This window comes from Salvelinus namaycush, chromosome 12 (genome assembly GCF_016432855.1).
Source record: "Salvelinus namaycush isolate Seneca chromosome 12, SaNama_1.0, whole genome shotgun sequence".
Taxonomy (NCBI): domain Eukaryota; kingdom Metazoa; phylum Chordata; class Actinopteri; order Salmoniformes; family Salmonidae; genus Salvelinus; species Salvelinus namaycush.
This window is the reverse complement of record NC_052318.1, coordinates 31,799,939-31,812,716: the sequence shown is the minus strand read 5'-3', so window position 1 is coordinate 31,812,716 and position 12,778 is coordinate 31,799,939. Positions and strand designations below refer to the sequence as shown.

Here is a 12,778-nt window from a genome sequence, read left to right as displayed (position 1 = left end):
ATCAATGGGGCTCTGGCAAAGACCTCACCTCCAGCCTCACCACTTGCCTGCTCATCAACGGTTGTCGATGGGGAGAACAGAACTAGGTAGGTTTAAGTCTGACCTGTTCAAACTTCAACATTGTACCTGTTTGTGTGTCGGATATTAACTATTCTAACTGCCATTGGTATAGAAAAGTGACTATGTTTGTATGTGTTCACAGAAACATGTATGGAGACTTGCAAGATGATGTGATGAAGTCCAGACTGACAGACAGGCTTGATAGTGGTGTCTCTGAATGGAGAGAAACCCGGCACCCGGCATTACATTTTTACTAGACACAACTTTCCCTGTATTGTCTTTTATATATCATTGAATGGTATCAGTCAATATGGGGAGGGAGAAAGCATTTGTATTCTGCACCAGGATCAGGGTATACCAGACATTACACTGAGTATACCAAAATATTAGGAAGGTGTTCCTAATTTATGTTGCACCCCCCCCTTTGCCCTCAGAACAGCCTTAAAGAAGGAATTGTATGCCTTGAGACAATTGAGACATGGATTGTGTATGTGTGCCATTCAGAGGATGAATGGTCAAGACAAAATATTTACAAGCCTTTGAACGCGGTATGGCAGTAGGGTTCAGGCGCACCAGTTTGTGTAAATAACTGCAACACTGCTGAGTTTTTCACGCTCAACAGTTTCCCGTGTGTATCAACAATGGTCCACCACCGAAAGGACAGACAGCCAACATGACACACATGTGGGAAGCATTAGAGTCAACATGGATCCAGCATCACTGTGGAATGCTTACGGCACCTTGTAGAGTCCATGCCTTGACGAATTAACTTCTCTGCGCTACGGATCCCTTTTACGGTATCATTTCCCTAAACAACCGCTGAATTGCAGGGCGCAAAATAGTACTAAAAATATTTATAATCATGCAATCACAAGTGAAATATACCAAAACACAGCTTAGCTTGTTGTTAATCCACCTATCGTGTCAGATTTTGAAAATATGCTTTGCAGCGAAAGCAATCCAAGCTTTTGTGAGTGTATCAATCAATGCTAGAACAGTTAGCCTTATATTAGCTTGGTTAGCTTGGTCACGAAAGTCAGAAAAGCAATAAAAATAATCGCTTACCTTTGATAATCTTCGGATGTTTGCACTCACGAGACTCCCAGTTACACAACAAATGTTATTTTTGTTCGATAAATATTACTTTTATAACAAAAAAACGCCATTTGGGTTGCGTGTTATGTTCAGAAAACCAAAGCCTCGTTCCGTTTGACCAAAATTCCAAAAAGTATCCGTAATGGTCGTAGAAACATGTCAAATGTTTTTTATAATCAATCCTCAGGTTGTTTTTAACAAACATAATCGATAATATTTAAACCGACCGTAATGTGTAAAAAAAAAAAAAAAAGAAGAAAGTTAGTTAAAGTCATAACCCTGTCACGTTCCTGACCTGTTTTCTGTTGTTTGGTATGTGTTTATTGGTCAGGGCGTGAGTTTTGGGTGGGCAGTCTATGTTTTCTGTTTCTATGTTGGTTTTGGGTTGCCTGGTATGGCTCTCAATTAGAGGCAGGTGTTTGACGTTTCCTCTGATTGAGAGTCATATTAAGGTAGGTTGTTCTCACTGTTTGTTTGTGGGTGATTGTCGTCCGTGTCTGTGTCTGCGCACCACACGGGACTGTAGCGTTCGTTTGTATTAGTCTGTTCCTGTTCGTGCGTTCTTCATGTTTTATGTAAGTTCTCTCGTTCAGGTCTGTCTACTTCGTTTTGTTGTTTTGTAATTTATCAAGTGTTCTTCGTGTGTTTAGTTTCGTCTTGTTTAATAAAGTTCATTATGTATTCACAACCCGCTGCACGTTGGTCAAATCACTACTCCTCCTCTTCGTATGAAGAGGAGGAGGAACACCGTTACAGAATCACCCAACAAACCCAGATCAAGCAGCGGGTTAACGGACAGCAACGACAGCGCAAGAAGGAGGAATGGACATGGGAGGATGTTTTGGACGGTAAGGGTTGCTACACATGGGAGGAGATCCTGGCTGGAAAGGATCGCCTCCCATGGGAACAGCTGGAGGCAGCTCGGAGAGCGGAGGAAACCGGAGAGAGGAACCGGCGTTATGAGGGGACGCGTCTAGCACGGAAGCCCGAAAAGCCCGTGAGTACTACCCAAAAATTTCTTGGGGGGGGGCTAAGAGGTAGTGGGCCGAGGGCAGGTAGGAGACCTGCGCCCACTTCCCAGGCTAACCGTGGAGAGCGGGAGTACGGGCAGACACCGTGTTACGCAGTAGAGCGCACGGTGTCTCCTGTACGTGTTCATAGCCCGGTGCGGGTTATTCCACCTCCCCGCACTGGTAGGGCTAGATTGGGCATTGAGCCAAATGTCATGAAGCCGGCCCTACATATCTGGCCACCAGTACGTCTCCTCGGGCCGGCTTACATGGCACCAGCCTTACGCATGGTGTCCCCGGTTCGCCTACATAGCCCGGTGCGGGTTATTCCACCTCCCCGCACTGGTCAGGCGACGGGGAGTATACAACCAGGTAAGGTTGGGCAGGTTCAGTGCTCAAGGGAGCCAGTACGCCTACACGGTCCGGTATATCCGGCGCCACCTTCCCGCCCCAGCTCAGTACCACCAGTGCCTGCACCACGCACCAAGCCTCATGTGCGTCCTCAGAGCCCTGTACGCACTGTTCCTCCTCCACGCACTCTCCCTGTGGTGCGTGTCTCCAGCCCAGTGCCTCCAGTTTCGGCACCACGCAGCAAGCCTCCTGTGCGTCTCCAGAGCCCTGTACGCACTGTTCCTTCTCCCCGCACTCGCCCTGAGGTGCGTGCCCTCAGCCCGGTACCTCCAGTTCCGGTACCACGCACCAGGCCTATAGTGCGCATCGAGAGTCCAGTGTGCCCTGTTCCTGCTCCCCGCACTAGCCTTGAGGTGCGTGTCTCCAGTCCGGTACCACCAGTTCCGGCACCACGCACCAGGCCTACTGTGCGCCTCAGCGGGTCAGAGTCGGCCGTCTGCCCAACGCCTTCTGCACTGCCTGTCTGCCCAGCTCCGTCTGAGCCATCCGTCTGCCCAGTGCCATCTGAGCCATCTGTCTGCCCAGCGCCGTCTGAGCCATCTGTCTGCCCAGCGCCTTCTGAGCCATCTGTCTGCCCAGCGCCTTCTGAGCCATCCGTCTGCCCAGCGCCTTCTGAGCCATCCGTCTGCCCAGCGCCTTCTGAGCCATCCGTCTGCCCAGCGCCTTCTGAGCCATCCGTCTGCCACGAGCCATTAGAGCCGCCCGTCTGTCCCGAGCCATTAGAGCCGTCCGTCAGTCAGGAGCCGCTAGAGCCGTCCGTCAGTCAGGAGCTGCCAGAGCCGCCAGCCAGTCAGGAGCTGCCAGAGCCGCCAGCCAGTCAGGAGCTGCCAGATCCGCCAGCCAGTCAGGAGCTGCCAGAGCCGCCAGCCAGTCAGGAGCTGCCAGAGCCGCCAGCCAGTCAGGAGCTGCCAGAGCCGCCAGCCAGTCAGGAGCTGCCCTACAGTCATGAGCTGCCCTACAGTCATGAGCTGCCCTACAGTCATGAGCTGCCCTTCAGTCATGAGCTGCCCTCCAGTCATGAGCTGCCCTCCAGTCATGAGCTGCCCTCCAGTCATGAGCTGCCCTCCAGTCATGAGCTGCCCTCCAGTCATGAGCTGCCCTTCAGTCATGAGCTGCCCTTCAGTCATGAGCTGCCCTCCAGTCATGAGCTGCCCTCCAGTCATGAGCTGCCCTCCAGTCATGAGCTGCCCTCCAGTCATGAGCTGCCACTCAGTCCGGAGCTGCCACTCAGTCCGGAGCTGCCACCCAGTCCGGAGCTGCCACCCAGTCCGGAGCTGCCATTAGTACAGAGTTGTCCCTCTGTCCTAAGCTACCTCTCTGTCCGGAGCTACCTCTCTGTCCTGAGCTACCTCTCTGTCCTGAGCTACCTCTCTGTCCTGAGCTACCTCTCTGTCCTGAGCTACCTCTCTGTCCTGAGCTGTCTCCTCTATGTAGGAGGGGCCTTAGTGAAGGTTCCTGGACCATGGTCGGGGGCGATGGTCGCCACTCAAAGGACGCTAAGGAGGGGGACAAAGACAGTGGTGGAGTGGTGTCCTCGTCCACCGCCGGAGCCGCCACCGCGGACAGATGCCCACCCAGACCCTCCCCTTGAGTTGTAGGGGTGCGCCCGGAGTTCGCACCTTGAGGGGGGGGTTCTGTCACGTTCCTGACCTGTTTTCTGTTGTTTGGTATGTGTTTATTGGTCAGGGCGTGAGTTTTGGGTGGGCAGTCTATGTTTTCTGTTTCTATGTTGGTTTTGGGTTGCCTGGTATGGCTCTCAATTAGAGGCAGGTGTTTGACGTTTCCTCTGATTGAGAGTCATATTAAGGTAGGTTGTTCTCACTGTTTGTTTGTGGGTGATTGTCGTCCGTGTCTGTGTCTGCGCACCACACGGGACTGTAGCGTTCGTTTGTATTAGTCTGTTCCTGTTCGTGCGTTCTTCATGTTTTATGTAAGTTCTCTCGTTCAGGTCTGTCTACTTCGTTTTGTTGTTTTGTAATTTATCAAGTGTTCTTCGTGTGTTTAGTTTCGTCTTGTTTAATAAAGTTCATTATGTATTCACAACCCGCTGCACGTTGGTCAAATCACTACTCCTCCTCTTCGTATGAAGAGGAGGAGGAACACCGTTACAAACCCCCCCACTTCCTCTCTGGAGAGAGAGAGGGGAGGGAGCTCTCTTTGATCCTCACCCAGGAGTGAAAGTTATGACAAGTTATTGAAACACTTAGTTTAGAATATCTATCTACATCTAGCAATTACATTCTTCTCATATTACTCTGTAGGCTACTGACCTTTTCAAAGCTTTCTCTGGCATTTCACCATACATCTGCTTGTATTTATTGAACTCAACCTGCAGAGGTTTGTTTGTTGTGATTGAGTGGGGGGGAACAGCTGCGGGTAAGGTTCTGACAGATGGGTGTTGCTTGGTGGTGGCAAGGACACACCCAAGAAACACCCACATCAAATCACAACCCCAAGCCAAATCATGTTTGGCTTCTGTCATGGCCGCCAGCATTTCTTGAGGAGCAAGCCAAAAAACAAGGCCAAATGAGCAGGTGCAGCTCCCCTTTAAAGTAGTTCCGTCTCGGTGAGAATGGATGGGTAAAGGTGGTAAAACAGTTGCGTAGGGCTGGTTCATGATATACCACTATCTCCATTGGCCATGGCGTTTCTCTGTGCTCTGTAAACAACTGTTCCCTCTTATAAAACATATCACTGTAGTAAGTAACTCAAAGTGCTTTTAAAGGTTATGGCCATAAAGCTCACTAATCCGATGGATGTCACGCAGGCACGAATGCACACGTCACTATTTGGCATTTTTTGTGTGGGAGGGATACGAAGGTAACTGCTTTTACATGGATTCAGCTTTAAGGGAATTTAAAAGCTGCCAAAACATCCACTCTCATTATTGTCCCAATGGTTATTTGACATCATCAGCTCAAATACCAGCATAATCATTCAGGAGTTCAAAATGTTGAGGATACATACAGGTAACTGCCAAAATAATGAAAACACTTGAGTGACTGACGGATACAAAGTATATTGAAAGCAGGTGCTTCTAAACAGGTGTGGTTTCAGAATTAATTAACAATTAACATCCCATCATGTTTAAGCTCACATATAAAAATGCTGGGCTGGCCGTTATTTTGGAAACCATGGCTATGCCCCTATAGAATAACAATGCCCCCACCCACAGGGCATGAGCGGTCACTGAATGGTTTGATGACTATGAAAATTATGTTAACCATATGCCATGGCCATCTCAGTCACCAGATCTAAACCCAATTGAACACTTAGGGGAGATTCTGGAGCGGTGCCTTAGACAGCGTTTTCCACCACCATCAACAAAACACAAAATTATGACATTTCTTGTGGAACAATGGTGTTTCATTCCTCCAATAGTGTTTCAGACACTTGTAGAATCTACGCCAAGGTGCATTGAAGCTGTTTTGGCTCGTGGGGACACTTTATGTTGGTGTTTCCTTTATTTTGGCAGTTACAGTGAGCTCCAAAATTATTGAGACAGTAACGTATACACCGGGAGTCAGGTGCATCTAGTCAAATCAAATGTTATTGGTCACATACGCATGGTTAGCAGATGTTAATGTGAGTGTAGCGAAATGCTTGTGCTTCTAGTTCCGACCATGCAGTAATATCTAACAAGTAATCTAACAATTTCACAACAACTACCTTATACACACAAGTGTAAAGGAATGAATAAGAATATGTACATATAAATATATGGATGAGCGATGGCCGAACGGTATAGGCAGGATGCAGTAGATGGTATAGAGTACAGTATATACATATGAGATGAGTAATGTAGGGTATGTAAACATTATATAAAGTGGCATTGTTTAAAGTGACTAGTGATACATTTATTACATACCATTTTTAATTATTAAAGTGGCTAGAGATTTGAGTCAGTATGTTGGCAGCTGCCACTCAATGTTAGTGATGGCTGTTTAACAGTCTGATGGCCTTGAGATAGAAGCTGTTTTCAGTCTCTCTGTCCCAGCTTTGATGCACCTGTACTGACCTAGCTTTCTGGATGATAGAGGGGGGAACAGGCAGTGGCTCAGGTGGTTGTTGTCCTTGATGATCTTTTGGCCTTCCTGTGACATCGGGTGGTGTAGGTTTCTTGGAGGGCAGGTAGTTTGCCCCGGGTGATGCGTTGTGCAGACCTCACTACCCGATAAACTGAACAAACATGGGTGAACACAATACTACCTAATGACTGACACTACTGAGGGCTAAATAAAGGGAGAGTAATCAGGGTGATGATGAAGTCCAGGTGTACGTAACGATGGGGAGCAGGTATGCGCAATGATGATTGCCAGGTGTGCGTAATGTGGGTTGCCAGGACTGGTGTCATCGTGAGCAGGACCGTTGATGTTGAGCGCCGGTAGGAGGGAGCAGGAGTAGGTGTGACAGACAGTGACATTTTATTTTGTTTTTTTGGCTCTCTACTCCAGCACTTTGGATTTAAAATGATACAATGACTATGAGGTTAAAGTGCAGACAGTCAGCTTTAATTTTAGAGTATTTTCCTTGATATTGGGTGAAACGTTTAGAAATTACACCACTTTTTGTACATAGTCCCACCAAATGTATTGGGACAAATTCACTTGTGCATTAAAATAGTAAAAGGTTTAGTATTTGGTCCCATATTCCTAGCACGCAATGATTGCATCAAGCTTCTACAAACTTGGATGCATTTGCTGTTTGGGTTGTTTCAGATTATTTTGTGCCCAATAGGAATGAATGGTAAATAACAATAGAAAATGTTTCTAAACACTGCTACATTAATGTGGATGCTACCACGATTACAGATAGTCCTGAATTAATCGTGAATAATGATCAGTGTCTCCTGAAGTCCACAATCAGCTCCTTCATTCTTTTGACGTTGAGGGAGAGGTTATTTTCCTGGCACCACTCCACTAAGCAAGTTTAAGCGGTCCGGTTCAAAGCCTATGAAAGTCCTGTTTTCTACAGTGTGTGTAGTTTGGGAGTGTATATGAATGGTTGTCATCGTGAGCAGAATTCGTGTCTGGCAGTGGATGAGGGAGATTACCCTTGTACCGTCACAACAGAACTCTCCAATGGGTTTTAAAGTTAAGGTTAAATGGCTTTTCTAATTCATTCACAAAGCCCTAAGGATGTTAATTAAAGGGTTATTGGATTACATTACTACATGTCCTAATGTACCGTCCCCCTCATTCTCTTCCATGTATCCTGTCCTATTCCTCACAACTGGAAGGGATGAGTGTATAACAGTATTCCTTTCCCTTTCATGACTCACTCTGAAATGTTTGCCTGGGGTTAAAAAGTTAAAAAAAGTCAGAGGGATTTGGATATTGTGAAATATTTAATACATGTAATGGCGTACTTGTACATATGCAATATTCTTTATGGTACAAGACAAGTGATAAGCATTGGATACATTATTCTTCTTAAGCATGGACCATTACTATTATTTTAGCATTGTCATTCTATACTATATCTACACATCAAATCTTCAACAGCATCAAGTGCACTCAAAGAAAGTGTGCACTTCTCAGGTGTGCACTCATAAAGTACTGTGGTTCTCATGTAGTGACTGGCAGGCCTGAGAAGTACACTTAAAAATACAATTGTCTAATGGATTATTCACATACAGTAAATCGGTAAAAGGACGAAGAGTGGTAAAAGTTATAGTGATATAAAAATGTGGACTTGTTAAACTGTGTGTGTGTGTTTTTATAATAGTCGCCAGGTGGCAGAAGAATTGCTTGGCTCCATTTCACAGATTAAGTTTGTTCCTGTCTCCCCTACAAACACTTTAGACTCACAGAAAACGACTTCTGTATGAAATGAGATCAATTAAGTCTACCTTACAGTGCTGAATATAAACAGCTAGTATACGTACAAAAACCCACACACAGTATCTCCTGTGGTAAACTCTGAATGGTTTAGTTGGGGTAGGATAAAGTTACCATTAGACACTGATCTAAGGTCAGTTTGGGATCCCCCTTAATGGTTAAAGTCAGCATTTGGGAAGGGTAGGATCTGATCTTAGATCTGTGCCTGAGGGTCACTTGTACCTGGAGACTTCTCCCTCTTCTCTCTGCACGTGCTCAGACGGCCTTGCCCATAATGAGGAGGCTCATGAGGAAGACCATGATAAAGAAGAGCCACATGAAGAGTCGGTCCATGACCTTGGCCACCTTCCTCCACTCACCCGTACGTCTCTGAGTGGAACGCTGGTCATGATAGCAGCTGGCGATGTACTCGATGTTCCTGCGGAGCGCCTGGTGCTGACACACACACTGGACGCTCACCATCACCTCCCTCCTACCCCTAGCCTCTGCGCCTCCTAATGATCCTTTCCTTCCTTCTCCTCCTCCTTCCACACAGCCTCTCTCTCCTCCTCCTCTTGCACCTCCTCTCTCTCCTCCTCCACCTTTGCCTCTTTTTTCCTCTGCCCCTCCCATGCACCCAATTTTCCCTCTGAAACGTTTCTCTCTTTCTGCCTCTCCTCCTGCTGCTCCCTCCTCCTCCTCTTCTGCATCTATACTTACAAACAGGTCGTCTTTCCACCTACTGGGCTCAAACATTTGGTATGACCCTTTTTTCACATCCAGTCTATTCCCCTCCTCTTTCTCTTCCGGTGTCTTTACGCCCACCCATCCCACTTCCTCTTCACCCCTCTCTTCCATGCCTCCCCAGGCCTGCCCGTTCACATCCCAGTTAGTACCTCTAGTTTGGGGGTTGCTATTGTGGTCGGGTGGGGGCTCAGGCGGGGCCTGTTTCTTGGGGGTGCCAGTGAAGCAGTTCTCTCCCACCTCGAAGACGAAGCAGATCCGTGCCAGGTAGTGCAGGATGAAGCGGCGGGCCCACTCAGGGACAGGACGCGCCTCCGGACCACAGTGATGGATATTCATGATGAAGATAGTCAGGGCGGTCGATGCGGTGATCATCGTCATGGTAGCAATGTAGTACTTCCCTGTGGAGAAATAGTGATCCGCAATACAGTCTATTCCATGTATAACAACTCAACATTCAAACATAATCATTCAATGTAATGGTGTACATTGGCTAACATAACATCACTGCCTTGCAGGATTCTAGACTGTTAAATAGACAGACACGCATAATTTCTCCAGAGAGAGAAGGCAGGGTATAGGTTATCAAGCTGTGATTGCAGCACATTAAATTAACTGGACAGCCAATATCGACTTGCCTGGCCTCTGTACCATTACATCAACATTATCCTACATACACCAACACAATTTAGTACAGCAGCTCTCTAAGCCAAGCACACACAAATGCTACAACTCAAATCATTCCTGTATTGAAATACAACTGCAAAAATGCCTACACTCTTGTTTAACTCTGCATGCATTTCAAAGTTGATTCAAATGTAATAAGTGCTTTTTGCTCATCCCAATACTATCACAATAAAATATGGAATAATATAGTGAATGTACATAGAAAATATGCTTATTCAGTATTCATAAAGGTCTCCCTGCTGTGTATCACATCTCTACGATTCCAGGCAGTTAAATGGAGCAGCAGAGAGAGGCTGTATGAGGACATTGTGCTGAGCAAGACCCATTCAATATTCACTAAACATTTCTGCCCGAGTTTATGGGAGAAGAAGATCGATAAAAGTCTCTGAGGCGAGCTGGTCAGTCTCTGTTAGTGTTGGAGAAGGAGATAAAATGACCTCAAAAGCAAAGAGAAAACCATATATTCTAATGTGTCTCTTTCTCTCTGATTGCTGTACTCATGGCAAGCTGTTTCTTTCTCCCTTTCTCGTTCTCTTTTTTGTTACTTATAAAACTTTTATCCAAAGCGACTTACAGTCAAGTGTGCATAAATTGTTAAGTATGGTACCACCTCCCATACATTACAATAGCTTCATCCTTGACCCGCCTTTTCTTAGCAAGATAACAACACATTGATTGTCTTTCAACCTGCCCTTAATAATGTCATAGCTTTTCTGTTGGTTATAGATTCAGTCAACACCATAAAACCCACATTGGACTGACTGTAATGGGAGGTACCGTAAACAGACAACAGATGAGTTACAGTACCTGAGAGATGAGACAAACTGAGAGCTTGTTGCTTGGAAACGGTTTGCCTCACAGAGTGCACAGGATGTGCCCCAATGTTAGAGATTCAACACCTAACCTAATAAAAGGTGGTGATGTTATTTGACTGGCCTCAGTTGTGGGGTTGTGTGTCAGACCGGGTGAACAGGACACACAGACAGTCCAACTGTCTCTTTCTTTGTCAATGGTAAGAGATGTTAAAATAGTATTACAGTATGATCAAATAAGGATATTTGATTTATTGGTGCTGTATCTGGTGTGTTGTTGACTGTGTGGTTGACGGATTCATATTGTCGTATTTTCTCTAGGCTCTCCATAGCCTGGAATACACGCTAAATATTGCTACTGTTCACTACTGTTCCTGCTCCAATTGAGAAGGACTTGGAATCAGCAAAAGAATTGCAGGTCCAATTAGCATTACTTCAGAAACAAGCACAAAACCCCAACTGTTTCAGTGAAGGTATGCATGGACGGAATCATTGAGGTGAAACCATAGTGTAACGGAGCACATTTCAGTTGGTATTTCAGTCTCGGCTCTCCGCCCCACAGATGGAGAACCACACATTCAGCATGGACCTTCTCAAGCTAGAGGGGGTTAAAGTCATTTATCAGTCCACCTACCCTGCCTTCATCCTCCTCCTTATCATCTACATCTTCACAATGTTGGCCAACATCGGCCTCACAGTGCTCATCTGCATGGAGAGGAGCCTGCACCAGCCCATGTACATCCTCCTTTGCAACATGTCTTTCAACGATGCTCTCAGTATCACAACCATCATACCTCGAGTGCTGTTCGACATTTTAACACCTAGATCAGACAGATATATTACCTACAATGAGTGTTTCACCCAAGCATTCTTGGGTCACTGGTTTGGTTCAAACTTTCATACGATACTGATGATCATGGCTTTTGACAGGTATGTGGCCATCTGTAATCCTCTGCGATACGCCACCATCATGAACAACAAAATGCTGGTTAAGCTGTGTGTGTTTGCCTGGGTGGTGTCCCTTGTCTTTGTGGCTGTCCTCCTGGACCTCACCCTTCGCTTGTCACGCTGCAGGACGGAAATCATCAACCTTTGGTGTGAACATGCTTCATTATTCAAGCTCTCCTGTGAGAGTGTGCTTATAAACAACATTTATGGACTATTTTTCACCACTATCTTCTTCATCACCTCCATGGGGAGTGTGGCTCTGACATACATTAGAATCACCATGGTGTGTGTGAGGAGTAAGAGCAAGTCACTGAACAGCAAAGCTCTACACACCTGTTTCACACACCTGGCTGTATACCTCATTATGCTGATGACAGGTTTCATCATTGTCTTTCTTCATCGGTACCCACAGTGGTCAGACCACAGGAAACTTGCATCAATTATGTTTTATGTGGTTCCTCCTGCACTGAACCCCATTATCTATGGGCTGCAGTCCAAAGACATTCACAAACTAGTTGTAAATATCTCCCATTGCAAGAAAGTTTCTCCATGAGTTTAACACATTATATTGTTCACATACATACAAACATACGTATTTGTATATATGTACTGTATGTATAAATTAAATCATATGCCAAGAGGAGAGAAACATTTACATTATTACTCATAATTTGTCATTTTCATCCTCAATCCTCGACCTTGGTGGTAGTCAAGCACCAGTGTGGTTTACTGAGGCTAAGGGTGAATAGGAGGAACTGTTCCCTTTGCGTCCTTGACACCAAGTAGGTGAGCTCATACAGGTATCCTGGGTTTCACATTGACAGCATGCTGTGTTGGTGCACCATGTGGAGAACATGTGCTCACGCATCCAACAGCGCCTGTACTTCCTGTATCGACTCAGGGTCTATGGAGTAAACGAGAACATAATGCTTCTCTTCTATAGAACAACCATTGGAGTCGATCCTACGCTACAGCATTTTTACTTGGTTTGGCATCCTGAAAGTGCAGCTCAAAGCCCAAATCCTGAGACTGACCTAGACAGCAGGGAAGCTCATAGGCATGACATATATCTGGCTAGCAGGCTTTAATAATGTAGAACTGCCAACAAGTGACAACCTTTCCATGGCATAACATTTTTTTGTGTGGGTGGGGAGGGGGGTGTATGATGATGTATTCTATGTAGTATGATTAT

The 12,778-nt window shown here is 46.0% G+C and overlaps 1 protein-coding gene across 1 annotated transcript; it reads left to right on the top strand.

Annotated features, from left to right (window-relative positions):
• Positions 1 to 11,200: 11,200 nt before the first annotated feature.
• LOC120057471 (olfactory receptor 5AC2-like) lies at positions 11,201 to 12,139 on the top strand. The gene has a single exon (XM_039006080.1). The coding sequence runs from the start codon at positions 11,201 to 11,203 to the stop codon at positions 12,137 to 12,139; it is 939 nt and encodes a 312-aa protein (XP_038862008.1).
• The last annotated feature ends 639 nt before the right edge of the window (positions 12,140 to 12,778 follow it).

Excerpts from the sequence above, each read along its gene's own strand:
- LOC120057471 (XM_039006080.1), top strand. The coding sequence starts at position 11,201 with ATGGAGAACCACACATTCAGCATGGACCTTCTCAAGCTAGAGGGGGTT.